The sequence below is a fragment of the Rhinolophus sinicus genome, linkage group LG03, assembly GCF_036562045.2.
Source record: "Rhinolophus sinicus isolate RSC01 linkage group LG03, ASM3656204v1, whole genome shotgun sequence".
Taxonomy (NCBI): domain Eukaryota; kingdom Metazoa; phylum Chordata; class Mammalia; order Chiroptera; family Rhinolophidae; genus Rhinolophus; species Rhinolophus sinicus.
This window is the reverse complement of record NC_133753.1, coordinates 179,063,795-179,085,046: the sequence shown is the minus strand read 5'-3', so window position 1 is coordinate 179,085,046 and position 21,252 is coordinate 179,063,795. Positions and strand designations below refer to the sequence as shown.

The following is a 21,252-nucleotide window of genomic DNA, read 5'->3' as shown; positions in this document are numbered from 1 at the left end:
GATGGTGGCTGAGCTAGCAAGAGCGGATTGCAGTTAGCCTGGCGGATTGCAGCTAGCAAGTGAGGTTGGTTGGCAGAGACAAGCGGACGGCAGGTTGCGGATAGTGTAGCTCCTGCTTCCTGTGTCTCCAACCCAGCCACCAGAGAGACTACAGTGGTGTGACTCCCCTACCTATGGCTCCTTGCGTGTTCCTTTTTGGCCTCACCATGTCCTGCGTTCTTATGTGGGGAGTGGGATCAGAGAACCCGCGTGACACCTTGCATGACAATAGTACAAAAAGGGAGTAAAAAGATAGGAAACTGAAAAAATAGGTAGGAGTCAGATTATGAAAACTGTTAAATGCTGTGTTGTGTTGAACAGACTTTGGCCATCAGTGAAGAAATCAAAGATTTTAAGCCAGAAAGACCATAATCAAATCAGTACGTTGAAAAGAACACAACGCTGAATGCAGTATGAACGACAGACTGGTGGGGAATGACAACCAGTTAAATATTGCAAGTGAGGAAGAGGAGTGCAAACACTAAAGCAGTAGGATGGCCAAGAGTGAACCAACTCAAGAGAGATTACAGCCAGAACTGATAGGCATTTACAACTGAATGAATACAGAGAGAAAATAAGCTTAAGGACAAAAGATCCTAAGGTTTCTGGTTTAGATCATAAAAATAGAGAAGTATGTTTGGGGGCTAAGAAGATGAATTCAAATACTAAACCTGAGGAAATCAAGTGCCTATGGAACAGCCAAAGAATCTGCCCAGCAGAAATTTAAAAAGACACTTTTTCCAATTTCTAGATACGCGGACCAATGTGTAAAGAAAAAAAAAAAAAAAAAAAAGGATGGGGGCATTAATCACTGCCTATCTTTCTTCTCTACACAGTAATCACTCCCCATCTTTGTAAGTGAGCTATTGGGATGATCAAATTGAAACAATGGCTCTGAATGTACTGGGTAAACCGTGAAGGGTTACACAAACCTGAAAACGGAATTGGCAAAAACTGGGAATGAAAGAGTAAAAATTAGTTCAGAATGAGAAAGGAAAAGCAGGCCTGCTGTTACAGGGCTGGGAGGATAACACAGATACAGCCAGTTGCAAAGTTAACAGGGAACCATGTTTCCCTCACAGTCTGACAGCAGCTGTCACATGCCACATGACCCCTCTTTGAAGGACAACTGCTTTCCTGCCAGGGTTGTCCTCGGACCAGCTTTGCCAGGAATTACCCCATGAATAAAGATTACTAGGGACACTCAATTGCTGAACTGCCCTTGGCTCCTGACAGCACCCAATTCCAAATTAATCCCTTGCTTCTAATCTGGCATCAGACGAGGCAACCAACCAAGAACTGATCCCTGCTTCCCGGGCCTGCAGCAACGGTCAGCACCAGCCCAGACCTCAGGAAGGATGCCCACGTCCCTCTTGTGGGTGCCCTCCCTCACTGCGTGGACCCAGTCATTCTGACAGTCGGCCTACAAGTTTATCCCTGGCTGTCTTTGGCTGATTAGACTTTCACAATACCATTACTCAAAAAAAAAGGTTCGCCAACATCTTTCACATACTACAATTAATAGATGTAAACCAATATGCAGATGTCAAATGAGTTACTTACTTCACTATAAGACCGGGTCTTATATTAAATATAATATAATATATAATATAATATAATATAATATAATATAATATAATATAATATAATAATATAATATAATACTGGGTCTTATATTAATTTTTGCTCCAAAAGATGCTTTAGAGCTAATGGTCCAGATAGGTCTTATTTTCGGGGAAACATGGTATTACTAAGCCCTGTTCCGCTTCATAAAAGTCACACTAAAACGACTTCTGAATCTCCGCTGTGCTATGTGTAAGATAATGTTCACACTCTGCTTTTTCATTTAGTCATTTATTCATTCCATTCCTTTAACAAATATTTATTAAACACTGCACATGCCAGCATTGCACTCAGTACTGGAAACAGAAGATAAGCTTGCTAAGTAGACAAGTGGGAGAGAAGCAGTTTAAAGAGAGAAAAGAATCTAAACAAAAACTGATGCAATTAAGAACACAAGGTGTAAAGCTGCATATAATTCAGGAAAACAGGATGGAGTGGATGGGGAGTGCAGATAAGATGGGAGAAAGGGGCAGGGAGTAGGTGAGGGTGGGGGAGGCGTGGAAGGGGTGAGGGGCACACAGAGGCAAGACTGGAGGGAGGAAACGAAGTAAAGAGATTGCTGAAATTGTCAACAAAAGATAAAGTCCAGAACAAAGATATTTTAAGATTTGAGAAAAGGATTTAAAATACATGCCATCTGCTACAGATACAAATCAAGATGCACACTTGTTTATAGATGTAGGACAAAACGGGGGCATGGAACATCTGTAGATAATTTTCCCATCAGGAGGAAATTCAGACATATAAAATCATCACATATCTCTATAAAAACAGATTAAAAAAATCAAATCCTCAAATGTAAACATCTTCCAGGTCCCATTTTTCAAAATTATTGATTCTTTTTTTTTTTAACTATCCTAAGTAATACAGTAATAACATCTGACAGCCACTTAAGCTGAAGGTTGCACAAAAGCTTAAAACACTGGCTTCCTATGTTCTCTATTGCTCCATGAGGGCTATTTCATTCAATTATAATGACATTTCAATTTGGAATACAGAGCTGCCTCTCCCTTTAAATGTTAAATTGACTTGTTTTGGTACAAAAAGCTTCCAGTATGTTCTATTACATGCAGGATTAAAAAGGTAGCTCTAGCAATTTTCATAGCTTAATACTTTCGTAACAACAGAAACTATTTCAGAATCTATCATTTTTTCTTAAACTATAATTTGCTTTAAAAAAAAAAAAAGAGAGAGTACCTCCCATAGTCTTTATTCATAACCCTATCAGAAACTCCCTATGAACTGACTTTCTAAAACAAATATACATTTATCTAGTCTACATAATTTACATAAAAACAAATTATAATCAGAAAAGCCAAAAGGCTAGAGCTTCAACTAAGCCTACATGGGGTAGGTACCCAACGACTATAAAACAGAAAGTCATAATTAACTTCACACTTCAAAATAAAGCAAAGCCCGCCTCTATTTATTTATATTCCATTTATAAGTGACCGTGTGGAAAGACAGGGTTTCAGGTAGAAGACAGACTCCTAGTGTTGATGTCCACAGACCCCTCCCACCTGCAACAGAGTTGAATACGCTAGTTTTGATGTACTCGTTTCTCCTACGCTTTGTTTAAAACACAAAGACTAATTGATATAAAGGCTTCTGTAATGATATGTAACTGAGAAAAACCAAATGAGTCGAAATAAATACCGGATCATTAAAGAGTAAGCGTCCAAATAATTGTTTGGCTTCCTCCAGGCTTCCCTCCAAGTAAACAGCTCCTAGATAAAAGAGAATGGCCAAAGGAAGCCTGCATTAATATTCAGAGAAAATTACATATCTCTATAAAAAGCAAGAAGGCAAGCCAGAACCCACTCACAGAAATAACCGGCAAGCCCAAAGCAATTGTCTTTAAGGTAGTTTTTTTCCCTCTTTTAGCTATTCTTTGTGTTATAAATGAGACTGAAATAAGAAATTCAATTTACTAAAATCTAAACCTAATATACTGTTAAGTACAAGAGGCCAAATATGAACTATCGTGAAAGGTATGTGTATAAACCTTACTACGCACAAATAATTTGACTTTACAAAAGTCAAATGTTATGTTTTATTTTCTATATAGTTTATGTTTCAGACCATAGATAAAATCTGAGTTCAGATCAATGAAGGCTTCTACAAATAAAAATCAGGACAACCTTTACCTTTAATTTGAAGTAATTATTTTCAAAAACTTTTGGAATCATTAAGCACTACGCACATTTACCATTAATTATAAACAGTAAGTACTGTGGTAACATTTTAATTACGTATCAAATAACTCTGGAGTAGGGTAGTCATAGAGTCTTGAAATCATATCTTTATATCTGTCTTGAGAAAGGCTATTTTCCATGTAAAATATTAAGACACTTAGCACAGGGCTTTCGATGACTATATTTATTATTGTAATAATAATAATAGCAGTAATAATCATGATAATAAAAGCAGTAATTTGGGGGCCACTTATACCCCAGGCACCATGCAAACCATTTGCACATTCTTATCTTCACTTTCATAGGCGCCTCAGTAAGAGGCTGTTAGAAAAGATTTACAGGATTTGGGTGCATAGTAGGCGATCTGGGGGACGGTTAAGAAAATGAAACTTTGCTCTGGATTGGATGCTGCCAGGACTGGATATTAAGGTCCTTAAAGCAACTCTGTAAGGTCAGTAATACTATCTCCATGTCATAGATGGGAAAACAGCGAGCCAGTAACTTGGCGAAGATGCAGAGCTGATAAACGATGCAAAAGGGAAAGAAATCGTATCTGCCTGCCTCTGGAGCCAAATTAACACGAACTGTCAAAAATATTATGTGTACAGAGCACATAATTCCATGTGACAAACTCTCTGAAAATAAGATGTTTGTGCAAAAGAGACATAGCTGTGAAAAGACTGGATAATTATTAAACATTTTCTTGTTACCATCATCAGCATAAAACTATAATGGGAAGCTTTTATATTCATTTTCAAAGGAAGAGAGCAAAATTGATAAGGAAGTACAAAGGCCTTTGAAAACTAAAATGTACTCAATCATTCACCTAAAAAAAAAAATCAAGGAATTGTCAATCTACTGTAACATTTCATTGTAAAGCATACTTGCAATCACCAGCTAATTAACTCTTCATAACTTTCCTGTACCAAAAGCTAACTGTACTCTGGTTACAGTAAAAAACAAACTAAGGGAGTAAAGTGCCTGCATCACTCCTGCTTCAAGAGAATAAGCAATAGCTATACAGGCTCAAGCCTTGGGATTTTAAAAAAGCAGTGTTTTCAAGATGTCTAAATCAGCAAATCTTGTGAATAGTTTAAAATGTGATCAAAAACAATATTAGGGCCTTACCAGCTACTGAGTTGCTGTTTATTTATGGATGTGATCCTGAATGAAATATGTAAATAAACCATCTCCATATTAATCACTTAATTCGATTCAGTATATATAACTAAGCATGTATATGACATCAGATGACACTTCAGGCACCAGGAATGTGAGAGCATGACTGCTGCCCTGGAGGAACTAAAACAACTACAGTACAAGGAGGTGGGTCTAATACTAGGGACCTCATGTGCTCTGGGAACAAGTCATTCTGCCCCAAGTCTCCACACTGAATTTTAGGTGCTCTCCTAAAATTTAGACATGTAAGAAACTCAATTATAAAAAGAGAAATTACCTATTAATGCTTCAAAACAATTAGCCATTGCATGTCGAAGGTCTGATTCTCTACAAAGGTCAGGTCCATGGGCGTAAAGCATAAATCGATCCAGTTCAAGTTTCTACGAAATTCAAAACGAAAGAAAGAAAGAATTTGGCAAAATCGTAACTTTAATAACTTACCATCTCCTAAAGTGTTAACTAGCCTCTGTCGTATTAGGAAAGTGTGGTCTACCATTCATTAGGAGTCCTTGCATATGGTTCAGCTCTGACAAACCTCGATTTTCCCCCAAGCATGCTTCTACGAACTCTATTTCAAATTCGGACCAAGCACTAGCCTAAGCTGGAAGATAGGCTTTGCTAAAAGGCCACGGGCCCTTGGGATCACCCAATATGCCTAGGAGAACACAAACCCAACCCCAAGTTAACCTCTTTGATTCCAGGGTTCTGTAGTACTGATGATGCTGGTACCACACAGAATAGCTCTTTCTGTGGCAGAGTAAATGCAGACCTTCAGAGGATTTCAAAATGCCTTATATCTCTACATCTTTTTTGTTAATTGGGTAAGGATTTGGGAGTCCCTATATATTTGCACTTGTGTCCCCTCTATGAGGTCTCCACAGTCAACCTCCTGAAGGCTCAGTGAGGTCTTCTCAGCAATGGGCTGGATTTATTTTAAGGGTTCTGGGAATATTGTTTGTAATGAATTATGTTGCCTTTTTTATTTGGGCTCAAAAAGTGCAGAGCCAAATCTGTGGCCCAGTTCTAGAAATCGTGTAGGACTTAGGAATACATCTATGTATACTAACTTTACTTCTAGCTCCATTTTACTGTCTTACCCATATTTTCTCTTTGAGTTCAGCACCTACTTATTTCTCATCTTACTGTATTATAATATACAAATCAATTCAAGTCTTTTTAGAACTAGACACAGAATGAGCTTTTAAAATAAAACTCCTGAGACTGAATAAATAGAAATCATAATTCTTTCCATAAAGGAGAAAGATACAACATTGCATAAGCATACACTAAGTCTGTTCCCATCACCATGTAATTCAATTCAATAAATACTACTAAGCAATAACATGCCATGTGATATGGAACAAGACACAAGTCAATGAACAACCTACGACAACATGAGTCTCTTAAGTCCTCAGAGAAAAGATACTCAGATTTTGTGTATCTTGGTACATTTATTAAAAATATTCATATCCATTTATATTGGAAAAAGGCAGACAACAAAAACAAGACACATACGCTATCAGTATTTTGTATTGCTAGGAATTCATGCATATATAAAATATACTCAAATGAGAGTTTTGACTACCACAAATCCAACAGCAGAAAACACCTTTTAAAAAATTGATCCCCAAGTGCAAGAGTTTATACTAGAATATGTAAATTTCATTTGTTTCACAACTTCACTGGGAAAATCCAATTGTTTGCTCTCTCTGGAGCCCTGCTTGAGAGCAAACTGCAAGCCACATTTTACATTATAAACAACTATTCTGGAATGGTATGAATTTTCCAACTTCTCATAAGCCCTGCTCTGTATCATTTTTCCATGCAGGCATTAGTGGAACTTTTAAAAAGGAAACTGATGTTCAACTGTGCATGTGTTAAAATAAAATGTTCATTTGTCTGAAGAGCTGACCTAGAGCTTTCACTAAATTCTCAAAGAGGTCAGCAAGTGTCCATCAAGCCAGCGCTTCCACATAGTGAAGAAGCACTGGTCCAGACAGAAGACAGGCAAGACTGCCCCTGCCTTCTGCTGGAACAGACGGGCACTGAGTGCTCTGGGGATGGTGGGGCTTGCGGTAGAAGAAGATCACAAGAAAATCCCTGAAGGGAGAAACTGGCCACTCCCCTCATCATGCATGGCTTTGCAGAGCACCCAATTTGTTACATAAGAGCTTCTGTTTTCAGCTATGGAAATTTCCCACACTTTGTAAATATCCTCCCTAAAACTGTTTGAAAACTAATTATGCAATTCCATTATATCTGAATGGAAAGAAATCATGAGGGGTGAGGGGGGGGGTGATGCTCCATTTACTACCATATACTTCCAGTGGACATCTATGTGGACTGTCAGGAAGCAGCTTTACACTTAATCAGCTGAACACAGAAACAGTTTTACACGTACATGGAGTTGTGGAATTTTACTCAGTGTGAGGCTCCTAAAACCAAGTTAGCAAACCTGTAGCCTATAGGTTTTCATTAAGCATCATTATTTCCATTCTCAAATGCCACCAAAGCTGGGTCAGAGCCTACCCACTGTACTTGTGATGATGCTGCCTGCTACATAAAATAAAACGATGCCCTCTTGCTACCACAAAAACCACAGGATGGATGTAATTGATGCCTTGGCAAAATCAAATTAAGAAGTCAGCCATAAAAGTAGAATGGGTTAGATCTAGTGATTTCTATCAAATTCCAACATTTATATCAAAATGAAAAAAACAATTAAAATTACTTAAGGCAAAAATCAAGGAAAACACAAAAGCTTTTTCAGTGGATCATCAGTGTTTGGGGATTTAAGAGCCATAGTTCCCTCTGCTTTTGAATAAACCCGCAGGTCTGTAAAATGTAATGATTTATAATGAGAATAGTGGCAGCAGCAATAAAAACAACTACCTCTTACTAATTCATTTACGTGTTTGGGTGATTACCGAGATGAACAGGCTTTGTGCCAGGCCCTGCATAAATCATTACAATTGAAATGATAATGTCATTAGATCTCACAACCACTGTGTGTGGAAGGTGCTAGTGCCATCTCCGTCTCAGAGATGAGAAAGCAGAGGCTTAGAGAAGAGAACACCAATTTGGCCCGGGCCCCACTGTTTGTAAGAGGAGAGGTGTGCACTGGACTCCTGATGGCCGGTGCAGTGCAGTGCCCGTGTTCTGTCTGTTAGGATTCACTATAATATGACACCTCACAGAGACAGGAATACCAACTGAGATAAGGTAAGTAAAATGCTTACCTGAATCAAAATCGAGAAAAGGTTCCATTAGTCACTCAGCTAAGTCAAGGTAGCTAGCTGGACAGCCGAAACCCTGAATCTTAATTAATGGCATTTGTGACTTGGGGGGATTCTCGAAGATCTGTAAAGTATCCCCTATGGATATAAATGGCCTGGAGTATTCTATTCAAAGTTATAATTCTGCTTGTTAAAGCAAGTTAAAAACAAATGTAACACAGAAATATGACACAAGGGGGAAATATAAAAAATTTTTCATTTCTTTTGCTCTGCTCTCATGTTCCTTTTCTGGGAATGGTAAACTCTGTTCATGCACATCTGCCAAATTTTTCCCCTTCTATTATCAAGTGACTTCACCATGGAGTTCACTGGCTGCTGGTGAAACTCACAAAGGTAACTGAACTAATAAGGCTCAATCCTTAAAACCCAAACAAAAAAATCCTTCCTGGTCTATAAATATTAAACCCTTAATACACGCTAAAGAGTTACTTATTCAAAAGCAAAATTATGTGTGGACGGAACAGAGAATGTCAGACTTCACTACCCGGGCTTCAGATGGTTGACATACTTTTGCCAGCATGGCAAGGTGTTGATTCTGAACGATGGCAGTCCGATAGGTCGCTAATCCTCCTTCTTCCAGACTAGGAAATAAATAGTACAAATGGACACTGCAAAACAAAACAAAAAAAGCACATAAATAAATATGCATCACAACATCCTGTCTGTGGTTCTGAGTCACAAGAATGGGCCAGCACAAAAGATCTGCGCAATGGATACCACGTGAATTAAACTAAACTGAAGGGTATGACTAAAAGTCTATGAAAGTTAAAGAGAAAGCACAGTGTAGCTGAATGTACTAAAACCGAAAACAGCACCAGTCACTCATACTTTCACATTTATTTCTGTCCAAACGTTTCTCTGAAATCTGACGACACAAAACCCTGAACAATCTGTCACACACTGCTGAGAGCAAACCTATCCGATACTCTCAAACTTGGCCTGGAAACAAATACTTTTTCTTGGGTTGGACTATGAGCGGCCCCTGGAGAGGAGCCTGGGAAGCCCTGAGCAGAGCAGCAGTGGAGACATGCTCTTCACAGGTACAGAGGGACAGGAAGAGAACCGAGAGTGGCACGTGTGGCTGGCTGTGCTGTAAGAACAAGCCCAAAGGGGCTGATTAGGACAGTGTGGGAACTGGGGAGAAGGCCACAGTGGAACGCCACTATGGGCCACAGCGGCCCCTGGTGTCTCCCAAATGTCACACCAGCTTTTAAGATCCACTAGGCTTGTTGAGTCCAATTGTTTCCAGGAAGAGCAGGCTTAAAGCACTGCCCCTTTGGCTCATAATGTCCTTCTTGGGAAAAAGATATGACTAAAGAGAATAAAAATAGCTCAAGATAGTTCCAAGAAAAGCTTGTGTTATCTCCCTTTAAAGAAATTATGTGAGTATGGAAAAGCAAAACGCACTTTCCTCCCCCTACCTCCAAATTAAGGATCCTAAAACACACCTGGGGAGAAAATACACACACACACACACACACACACACACACACACACACACACACACACACACACACACCAAAATCTCGTCATTAAAATTACTTGTAAGCTTTACTTCCCTTGAGATCAGAAACAGTGAGAAAGGGATCAAAGACAAATCCTAGAAAATGAAATGACATTTTAAAATATCATCCCTTTCTTTACAAATTGAATATAAGCTCTGAAGGATCTAGACCAAGGCAAGCTGATCTCTTGTGGCTCTAGCAACTTGAACATAAACTTGACAGAGACACCAGCCTTTCATCTTGTAATCTTGCTCATTACAGCCTCAGTGAATGCAAGTTATCAGGGCAAAAGCCACAGACATGTAGCTTTTAAGCTCCACAGCAGAGACAAAATACAGATGTTCCAATGACTTATTTAGCTAAATACAAAGAAGGTAGTGTATTAAACATGTTACCTATAAAATGTAACTATTGGGGACAGTAGGAAAGCCTCCTTACCTGGTCAGGAATTCGACAACAGCATCCCCCAGGAACTCCAGCCGTTCATTGTGATTAATCCTATAGGAAAATTTAAAAGATTGCTTAAAATAGCACGCATTTACATTCTCTCCCTCTCCCCTCAAAGAAAGGGCACATGAGGGTTAGCTCTTTCAGCAATCAAAACACCCCGCTTATTTCTCTTCCTCCAGAGCACTGGCCGCCATCTTAGCCAGAGGCCTGGGGCCGCCTCATGGGAAAGGGAGGACGTGTTCCCTCACACCATGTCGTTCCGGCTCTCTGACCTAGGGGCTTCCTTGCCCTGGAAATCAGATTTAAAGTGAGGAGATAGGACCCTAACAACTGTGAATCCTTCTACATTGTTGTCAGGTAGACAAGAGAAAGGAGAATATATTCCAGCGAGAGTTAGAACCGAACACTGAAGAATCAGTTTTGGTACAATGGTCTAAGGACAGTTTCCCATTGAGTGTTCAAACTCTAAACTTAGCCTGGCATCAAAAGTCGTTCAAAACAGGCCTATGCTACCTTTTCAGTCCCATTATGTTATACTCTCCCACCTGCACACCAGGCTCCTGCTTCAAAACTGCCTACTCTCGAAAAACGGCACCCCCCCAAACACTCGGTGCCTCTGCTGCCCTGGAGTTTTCCACTCTCCCCTGTGCACAGAACCACACTGAAAACCTACTCATCCTTCAAGGTCTGGTGAAATGTTAGCCTCTCTCTGACTCTATGATAGTTGGGATTTGGAAGCTAAGCAAAAGAAAAGAATAAAGGTCAACACCTACATTTTGGCTTCAGTAGCTGGGTGAAAAGTGGTGCTATTTACCGCAAGGAAAGACCCCAAGTGAAACAGGTTTGAGGAGAAGAAATAGTTGCATTTTAGACATATTAACTTGAAAGGTCTATAAAACATCCAAATGAAGAGATATATTAATCCAGTGTTCATGGGCAAGGACAAAGTCGGTAATAAATCGTTAGGAGACGTCCATGTTTAGACAGGATTTCAGGCAACAGACCTGGGTGACACTACTTAGGGAAAGAATGCAGCTAGAGAAAAGGCGTCCCAGGATGGAGCCCAGGGGAGGTCACGGCTGAGGTCAAGCAGAAGGGAAGCCCCCAAAAGGGAAGGACTGGCCAGGGAGGTGGGAGGAAAGGAGGCCAGTGTTATCGTCTAGCCAAAGAGAACCTGTTTCAAGAAAGAAATAGATACAAGTAAGATGAGAAGAAATAGCTGAGGTCACTGACTGGCAATCTCTTTACGTGACAGATACAAACCTGACTGTGTTTAGAGCAGGCTGAGACCTAATGAGTTGCCTAAGTCATAGAGTAGAAAGATCTGAGTGCTTGTTTCAGGGCTAGCTGCACAAAGAGAAAATACGAGGGTTGGGAGCTGTGTAACAGGAGGACACCAGAAAGAATGGTGACAACAGTGAGAAGGAAAGGCAGGCAAGGAAAGGAAGCCCTGGGACCTGAGCAAAGAAGGCAAGGGCCAGGCCTGGGCCTGAGCGGGAGCTGCGTCCCGACTCCAGGGGCTTCCTTAAGTATCTCTGACACGGACCCTCATCACCTCAAAAACTTCAGTAGCTATCAAGTCTCAACCTATCTGTCTTTCCAGGCCATTCTTTATCTAGTGCCACTGTACCCACCCATTTTATCTGCTTTCAACAGCAACTTCAGAACTCTAAGTTCACCAACCTCTGCACTGTACCAGACATACACCATTGCTTCTCCCCTGCATGTTTCCTCTCCTAAATCCTGCTCGTTGTTAAGGACAGGTGGGAGGCCTGCCCCAACTACCGGAGCTCTCAGGGATGCTGGCTCACCCCTCCCACCCACACGTCCATTCCCACATGACTCACATTTATCACTCAATTTAGGACAAAATTATATACTATCTTTTACTGCTGTCTGTTTCGTGTGTGCCAGTTTAGTTTCCGTATTTAGAGTCTGCCTACAGTTTTGGTATATGTGAAAAATAAAAAATATTTGTAAATTACATGACTCTTGGCTAACAAATCATCTACGTGGTATTTTGACATCAATTTTATATTATTTCACCGATCTCATAAATATAAGTTTATTCTTCTACCCTACCATCCCTCCACATTTTGGAATTTTAAAAGAAAAATCAATGTAATTGGAGAAACTGGAAAGATATGAGCACCAAAGAAGGGATTCTGAACCCTCATTTCAATGTATGGCCTTTATGTGAAAAAGGCATTCTGGCAAGCAGTTAATAGCTAATAATGGTAAATGAAACAAAATGCATGGCTATAGTGAAGAACTCATCTACTAGTTTACTAAAAAACAAACAAACAAAGAAATAAAGAAAACATATTTTTCTCATCCTTACCAAATATATATTAGATTTTTAAAGGCATGTTATTTTTCAGTTGCTAATCCACTAGCTAAGAGTAAATGGTTCCATGGTAGAATATAAAACATTGTATTACTTTTTTTAAATCCTTTTAAAAGCTACTCAGTACTGTGATTTTTGTTTTTCTGTCACATACACCGGAACTCCAAAGGCACCTTTCATCATTCTTGCAGAAAGCATCAAGGAGGCACGGTTTAACGGTAAGACGCTGTTAACTCCTAAGTCCGCTTCCTAATTTACTGTCATGAAACTTAACAAGCTATTGTCCTGAGAGAGGATAGGAACAAAGAAAGAAATGGTGAGTTTTTAAAAAGAAATTAATATTATCCTGTTGTTGCTCATAAGCCAGTAAAATAAAAATGCACTGTCTGTGGTACAGACGTTATTTTCTTCCCAACAGTTCAAAGTCCTATACGAGAAAATCTACTTAATGTGGAAAGCAAGAAACCCTGGCAGGGGGCTAGGGGTGGAGCTAAACCATATTTGGATTGTCTTATGCTTTATTAAAGAATAATAAGACACCTAGTCAAAGAATAATAGCTGCTTTAAGTCATATACAATTTTGAATGAAGTCATACTGGCGTAAATTCTAATTTCTTTTATAAACTTCAAGGGAGACAAGAACTATGTCTAGGATTTTAATAACCACAAAGTTAGACACTGTTCAGTGTGCTAAAGCACAAGATCGCTGTTCTCCACAGGTTTATTCAACAGTGAGTCTGCCATCTATTAAATAATTTGCCCATATCAAGCATGTTTTTTCTGAATGTACATGGTGACTAATCCCTGGCAATAAGCCACAAACAAAAATGGGGACAAACGACCACTTGAGTTTATTATTATACTGGACAATTCCTAACCCAAGGGTTTACCTGGGAAAATGGACAGAGCGAGCTGCTAGTCCTTGTGGAGTCCAGTAGCAAACCTTTTGCTCTTCCTTCCACTGTTTATACTTTCTTTACTCATCCCCATTATAAAACTAGCAAGCTCCGAGATGAGACATTTACTGAGCAGTAAACACCCCATTTGTTTTTGAGAACCCAGTAAACAGCAGTATTATGAAATCTAGATTAACTGTAACATTTATAAAGCACATTTGGTCTGAGGAATTCAAAGCACTTTATAAAACACAACAGTCTCCCTGTAACAGTACTTACTGTAAGATGTCGTTTATTCCATAGAAAACCATCTTGGAACAGGGCAAAATCTAAGGGTAACAGCTAGAGTGAGGGGTTGTACAAATTTTCTCACTCTGCCTTCTAAGCCCCAAGCAGTGACTGTTAGAGTAGAGCTAGAACAGGCTTTGGAGCTCAGGCGAAGCTTCCACCCGTCCAGAAATTCCTTTTATTCATTCTATCTATCTACCTGGACACTTGAGGGGAAGGTGAGGGCACGGAGCTAGTAAATCTGAGACCCACTGGACCCCTTGATCCCAGATTAGGCATCTTTTGGCTTTAACTGGAAGCACTGAAGTCCGTAAGTCCACTCAGTGGAATTTACATATATGCAGTGCATACTGTTACTGTCTTTAATGCAAAATACTTGTGTATAACTGATTTCAAAAATACTTTGCAACGATCATTTGCTTAAACACACAGACATTAATAAATAGTCCATATGTGTCTCTTTGTTGGGTCGATAGATTCTTATACATTCTGTCCAGCAATGACTCTATCAATCAAAAAAATAAAGTAAAACAAAGCGCTTGATTCTCTCATTTTACCATTAACAGTCTCTGGCCCCTCTTTCCTAAAAGTTTGATTGATTGATTACATGGATTACCTGAGTGCCACCAAATGCCTAATCCTTGAGAGACCCTTTCTGTGGTAACATTTCATTATAATTTGCATGAGTTAAATATACCGTATTTTGCAATGTATAATGCACACTTTTTTGACCAAATTTGTGAGGGAAAAACAAGGATAAGCATTATACATGGATAGTACTAATTCCGTACATGTATAAATGCTTTTAATTATGTTATTTATGCTAATGAGTTAAAAATGTAACTCTAGAAATCAATAATGATGTCCACATGCAAAATAATACCCTGGAATACAATAATTGGCTTTGTAGAACTTACAACAAACCTGCAATGATGAAGAGTTCTTGGCCTTCTATGATGCATAAATATTGTAAATTTGTTACCAGTACATAAAATTTCTTGTATCTTGTATCTATTCTGGTGTTTTGTAATTATTTATTACATAAAATTTCTTGTACCATAATATGCTTAAAAATATATGCTAAAATTCCTCTATAATACAAAAAACAAGTACCTAAATGTAACAAAAAAAAATTTGAATTAAAAAATTAAAACGGAAGATTTTTTTTTCCTGAAAGGGCCAAAAACGTGGGTGTACATTATACATGGGAGTGCATTATACACGGCAAAATATAGTAACTATACAACTGAAATTTATGTGTTTAAACAGTAACACTTTTTTAAATTATAGGTGGTATATCTCCTTGAGGTGATGCCATCGTGAAAGTTAATTATTTTGTAGTTTTGCTAGGCAGACAGGATTTTATTTAATTAATTTTAAGTCTCTGTGCCTTTTTGTAAATCCTAGCTGATCCCAAATCAGATCAAGTAAAGCACTAACCAGCCATTTGAACCTCTGCTGATGGCTCTGATCATGACCCTGCTTAACGCTGGGACTGCCAGGTGGGGAGGTTCCAGCTTATTCTACTCAGTGAGAAACAAGACATCACAGAAAGCTCTCGAGCAGGTTACCACTAAAAACTACAACCAAAGCTCCAGAAACAGCAAGATGACTGACTGCAGGAGCAGTGTGAAGGGGAACTGGCAGATGTGGTCACTAACTGTACTGCAGGATGGGCAGGGTGGGAGGGGACAAGGAGAAGAATTCATTCAAGAGCCCCACCTCTCGGCCCGGTCCCCTGGTGGCCTCGCTCCTGACTTCCACTAGTGCCAGAAAGAGAATCCCGAACAAAGTAGTTCGCTTGCTCTCTCCTTTCTCATGTCTGGAATTCTGAGCAAGCTTGCTTGGGAGGACATCTAACCACCAACACTTGTGATTTGATAGTGTTTGCTTCAAAGATACACAAACACTTCCAAGGAGCAGAGACTAATGCATCTCATGCTATAACAGCAAACCAAGAAACAAACAGAGCAGAGGGCAAATCATTTCGAGTGAACTCAATTATTCAAGTGCACAGAATAAAACTGACCTCTAATCCCTAAACAATCACCAAAGCTGTCCTTAGACCCACAGCAGTCTTGTGTGTGTATTTTGTTTTTGACCTTCACTGGAGCACTTAGCAGAGTTTCCCTTATGTTAAGTTATTTATGTTCATAGCACTCTTACCCCCCCCCCCCCCAGGTAGTCAGGCATCCTGGTGAGTGGGGGCTTTGCTTTACTTGCCTTTGAATCTCCTAAAATACCCACAAACTGCCTCAAACTCATAAATCTGCTGAGTTACATCTGTATGTGCTTAAGCACAGCTCCAGGGCTGTGCCCCACTGGGGAACGCTAGATAGTGGCACTCGAGCAGCAGCAGACCCAGCAGCCAAGGCCAGGAGGCTCTTTCTGAACAGAAACTTGGGTCAACTCTGCATCAGCAAAAAAGATCAGAGACACAGCAAGAGGCTCTCAAACAAGCACCAAAGACCGGAAGTCAAAGGACTTATTTGTTTATTCTCTGTCAGTGGTATCATTTTCAAAATGGGAAATTCAGAAAGAGTGCAGTTTCTCAGATATCATTCCTTTTGCCATGGTAAGAAAGCCATCTCTTTGTAATAGAGCAAAAGAAAACATAAATCGTGAGGTTTGAACAATGCTATCAAAGACAATTTACATACCAACAGCCATTGTTCGGTAAGATGAGACAAAGATCATTTTAACCTGTGTTTTCATTATTGAAAAGGACGTGTCTAAGGTGTGTGTAGCTTTGTGAAAGGGGCTGCAGGGGACTCAGGGTTCCACTTATTAAAATACAGAACCAGTCACCTGGAGATGATAATGCAGCAGGGTACACAAAATCGTGGCCACACGACCCCTGAGGATGTGATTAGGGCCTCTTGCAATTAGATCTTCTCTGATCTTAGACTCTCACAGAAACTGTACAAAACTGTGTGCTATCTTCAAACTGGAATTTTAAAGTTTCGTCCTGCCTCTTTTCACCTCTTGAAGAGGAAAGTTTGGTTTATGATAACCTCAAAAGAGAGCAACTCAAAGCAAACCAATTTTAAAAGAAAAGTGATATATGAAGAAAACGGTAGAAAAGGGAGCTGTGCCAACCATGGCTGGGCACGCCCTTGGCTGTGGAGGCCAGTTATCAGCTGCAGCGACTTTCTCAACTCTGTCCCTTCTAACCCTGCTCCACCCACCTGTAATCCATCTATGGCTGGATCCCTAGAGGGACAGGCCTGCTTATTCAACTTGTTAGCTCCCCATTTTAAAAAGAGAGTCACCCTCCAGCAATCTCCTCTACTGTCTTTTAAACTACCACGCGCTGTACGTCCCACACAAAGATAACCCTGGAAGCATGAACACAGCCTCATGGGCCATTGGGCTTCTGCTTTCATTCAATTTTCCAGAGTGTAAATGGGTTTACACAGACCTAGCCCACTTCCTTCCCAGATTCTTAGGGGTTCAAGGCCACAAAAAGGTGATAATATTAGGCATAGGGAGCATGTGAGATCTTGCTCCTTGGCATACGTTGTCAGTTTGGCTCAAATAAACCCTTTTTTTTTAAGTGAGAATATTCATATAAAAAGGTATCATTTAAAATCAAGAAATAAAATATGGAAAACTAACATAAAACTTTCCAACCCATTACATAAGGCCAGTATTATTTTAATAATGAAACCGGGCAAAAGCATCCCAGGAAATGCAGAGTACAGAATATTATCTCTTATGAATGTAGACACAAATATCCTCAACACTAACAAACTGAATTCACAGCATAGAAAAGGACTATTATATATTATACTAACATACACCATGATCAAGTGAAACGTATCCCAGGAAAGCAGGTGATTTAAAACCCAAAAATCAATTAATGTAATGTACCGTGTGAGTAGAATAAATGAAAAAAAAACACATGATCATCTCAAGAGATGCAGAAAAAGCATTGGACAAAATTGAACACTTCCATAATAAAAACATTAAGCAAACTAGGAATAGGACAGAACTTCCTCAACCTGATAAAGGGCATCTAAGAAAAACCCAAACCAAGGTTTCTTAGACATGACACCAAAAGCACAAACAACAAAATAATAAATTGGACTTATCAAAACTTTTGTGCTTTAAAGGACATCATCTACAGACTAAAAAGATCAATAGAATGAGAAAATAGTTTTGCAAATCATGTATCTGAAAACGGGCTTGTATCTAGAATATACAAAAAATGACTGTAACGCAATAATAAAAAATACCCCAATGGGAAGAGGGGCCGGCCCGGTGGCTCAGGCGATTGGAGCTCCGTGCTCCTAATTCCGAAGGCTGCCAGTTCGATTCCCACATAGGCCAGTGGGCTCTCAACCACAAGGTTGTCGGTTCAACTCCTCGAGTCCCGCAAGGGATGGTGGGCTACACCCCCTGCAACTAGCAATGGCAACTGGACCTGGAGCTGAGCTGCGCCCTCCACAACTAAGACTGAAAGGACAACAACTTGAAGCTGAACGGCACCCTCCACAACTAAGATTGAAAGGACAACAACTTGACTTGGAAAAAAGTCCTGGAAGTACACACTGTTCCCCAATAAAGTCCTGTTCCCCTTCCCCAATAAAATCTTTAAAAAAAAAAAAAAATGGGAAGAGGATCTGAACAGATATTTCTCCAGAGGTGATAAACAAAGAGCCATTAAGCCCATGAAAAAGATGCTCAACATCATTAGCCATCAGGGAAATTCAAACAAAACTATAATGAGATAACAGTTCAGACACAATAGAATGGCTAGATTCAAAAAGACAGATACAGATAACAGGTGTTGGTAAAGATGTGAAAAAATCAAAACCCTATCTACTGCTGCTAGGAATATAAAATGGTGTAGCCATTTTGGAAAACAGTCTGGCAGTTTCTTCAAAGGTTAAACTGAGTTACCATATGACCTAACAATTCTACATGTAGGCATATAACCAAGAAAAATCAAAATATATGTCCACCCTAAAATCTATACACAAATATTCATAACATTATTCATAAAAGCTGAAAAGGAGAAATATTCTAAGTGCCAATCAATTGCTACATGGAAAAATAAAATGTGATACAACCATACCATGGAATATTAAAAAGAAATAAAAGTACTGACGCATACTATAACATGGATAAATCTTGAAAACATCACACTAAGAAGCCCAGGAGCACAACATATATTATGATACTATTGATACAAAATATTCAGAATAGACAAATCCATAAAGATTGAAAGTAGACCGGTGGCTGCCTAGGGCTGGGCAGGCTGAGGGAAATGGGGAGTAACTATTAACAGGTACAGGGTTTCTTTTGGGCGTGCTGAAATATTCTAAAGTTCGGTAGTGATCATAGTTGAACAATACTGTCAACATAGTAAAAACTACTGAATTGTATACTTTAAATGGGTGAATTGTATGGCATGTGAATTATATCTCAATAAAGCTGTTATAAAAAAATCTACTTTACCTTGAGGGAGTTGGGTCATCTTGGCCAAGACGTGACATAATATTTATTAGGGTGTTAATTCCTATTTAAAGAAAAATACACAAGTAAGTCCTGTCAGAAGCATTCTAGGACCACGATATGACATGTAGAAAGAAAATCATTTATCTCATCCCAAGGTGACTTTAAAAGGTTTAATATCTACCTGTCCATAAGTTTAATCAACTCAATTACTTAAAATACTTGATAGGAGAAAGAAATTTTTCTAAAAACTCATCCACCCTTATTATAATGCTCTGCTTAAAGTAAATGTTATTACTTATAGGTCGGGAAGCACTGAAGAATGAGAGTATGAAGCAGTCACCAGAGAATCGTTCCCGGTGGGGATTTCACTTCTAACAGGCACACAGGCCAAAACACGACGGCTGAATGCAAACGTACCTTTTTTCCGCATGTGCATATGATGAACTTTCCTATCTCCGTATTTGGGCTGCCGAATTCCACAGTTAGACAAAGAGTTCCTGGCATGATCAGGATTCATTCCAAAATTTAAGTGATGACTCGGGTGAGTCATGGCCAGCTAAAATTCCAATGAAGTAAGTTCAGTCTTAAAACTCAACATAAAAGTGCCCTCTGTACATCATCCCAAATGAAACAGGAGAGAGATCTGTGTATCCAGTCAAATATTAAGCCCTGATCTTTCCATCTTATCTCTTCTACTGTTAAATTCCCAGAGCTCTGGTGCAAACCCTCTTCTGAAAGCAAACCTGAAAATCCCCATCTTTCAGAGGAGAATTACAATACTCAGCACCTGGAAAGAAGAGCCAGGCATAAGGAAGGAAAAGGTGAAAGACGGGGCTCAGCTTTGACAGACAGATTTTTGCTTTAGTTGATTTCTTTAGGGACAGCCTCAAAAAAAAGGTGAGAAAACGGGTTTGAAAGTGGCAACCAGAATAAAGGAGCTATGTTTCCAAACATCCTCAAAATAGAGTCCTCATTGCTTCATTGGAAACTGCCAAGATGAATTAGTCCTATCCTGTTATCATCTAAGTGTACAGGAGAGTAATTCTTACCTGTAACAGACAACGATCTTGGAAAGTATATCCTATCAACTTGTCCAGGTGCATTAGGCATTGGTGGTAGCGGATGTGATGAGTCAAAACCGGTAGCATCATTGCATGCTAAGAAAAAAAGTTTGTTTTCAATACGTTTAACCCTATAAAAACTTTTAAAAATGCTTCATTTATTATACAACAAACAAGATCCATTTTTCAAATCCCAAATTCCATGTCACAGTCTACTGGCTGCATGGCATTGGTGTGGTGGACCTTAGTTGTTAAAGGTATAGTCTCTGCAACCAGAATGCCTGGGTCTAAATCCTGTTCCGCCACCCATTCGTTGCGTTACTTGGAATGAAATTTTTTTAACTTGTCAGTCTTAGTTTCCTCACCTGTAAAATGGGGGGAAATCAGTATAGCTACTTTCAAGAACAGTTAAAAAGATTAAGTAAGCAAATACCAAAAACTGGTTAGAATGTGACCCATGAGTCCTCCTTCAATTAGGAACAGGCCTGGTTCCATCAGTACAGTAGGGTCACCTCCGGGAAGTTACAAGAATTTCTGTGCCTCCTTGTCTATCTTTTAATTATAAGGGAAAGGACTAGGGCTCATCAATTCTGAAACTTTATCAGGGTCAAAGACACTTTTGAGAACCTAAGGAAAATGACTCTTTCGCCAGAAAAATACCCATGTGCACAAACATACAAAAGTTGCACACAATGTTAATGGGCTCACGAACCCCTGAAACCCATCACTATCCCTCAGGTAAGAACGTCTCAACCAGACGATTGCCAAAGGCCACTCCAGGTTGAACACTTAATGAGCTCATATTCCAAGGACAGCTTTTATGAAAGCCACCAATACAGGTTCTCAAGGCACCTGAGAACATGGACCTTTTCTTTCTGTTTCGATCACTTTTCATTTAGCTATCGATTCT

The 21,252-nt window shown here is 39.4% G+C and overlaps 1 protein-coding gene across 14 annotated transcripts in view; it reads right to left on the bottom strand.

Moving 5' to 3' along the window:
- Positions 1–21,252, bottom strand: part of DROSHA (drosha ribonuclease III) — a 111,561-nt gene that overhangs the window by 24,590 nt on the left and 65,719 nt on the right. For all 14 annotated transcript variants that reach the window (XM_074329031.1, XM_074329033.1, XM_074329035.1 and 11 more), the window contains 7 exons: positions 20,331–20,438; positions 19,699–19,837; positions 19,282–19,342; positions 10,276–10,335; positions 8,841–8,940; positions 5,314–5,416; positions 3,319–3,389 (listed from right to left, as the gene is read on the bottom strand). In XM_074329031.1, the coding sequence (XP_074185132.1) occupies positions 3,319–3,389; positions 5,314–5,416; positions 8,841–8,940; positions 10,276–10,335; positions 19,282–19,342; positions 19,699–19,837; positions 20,331–20,438 (642 nt within the window). The remainder of the gene's footprint in view (positions 1–3,318; positions 3,390–5,313; positions 5,417–8,840; positions 8,941–10,275; positions 10,336–19,281; positions 19,343–19,698; positions 19,838–20,330; positions 20,439–21,252) is intronic.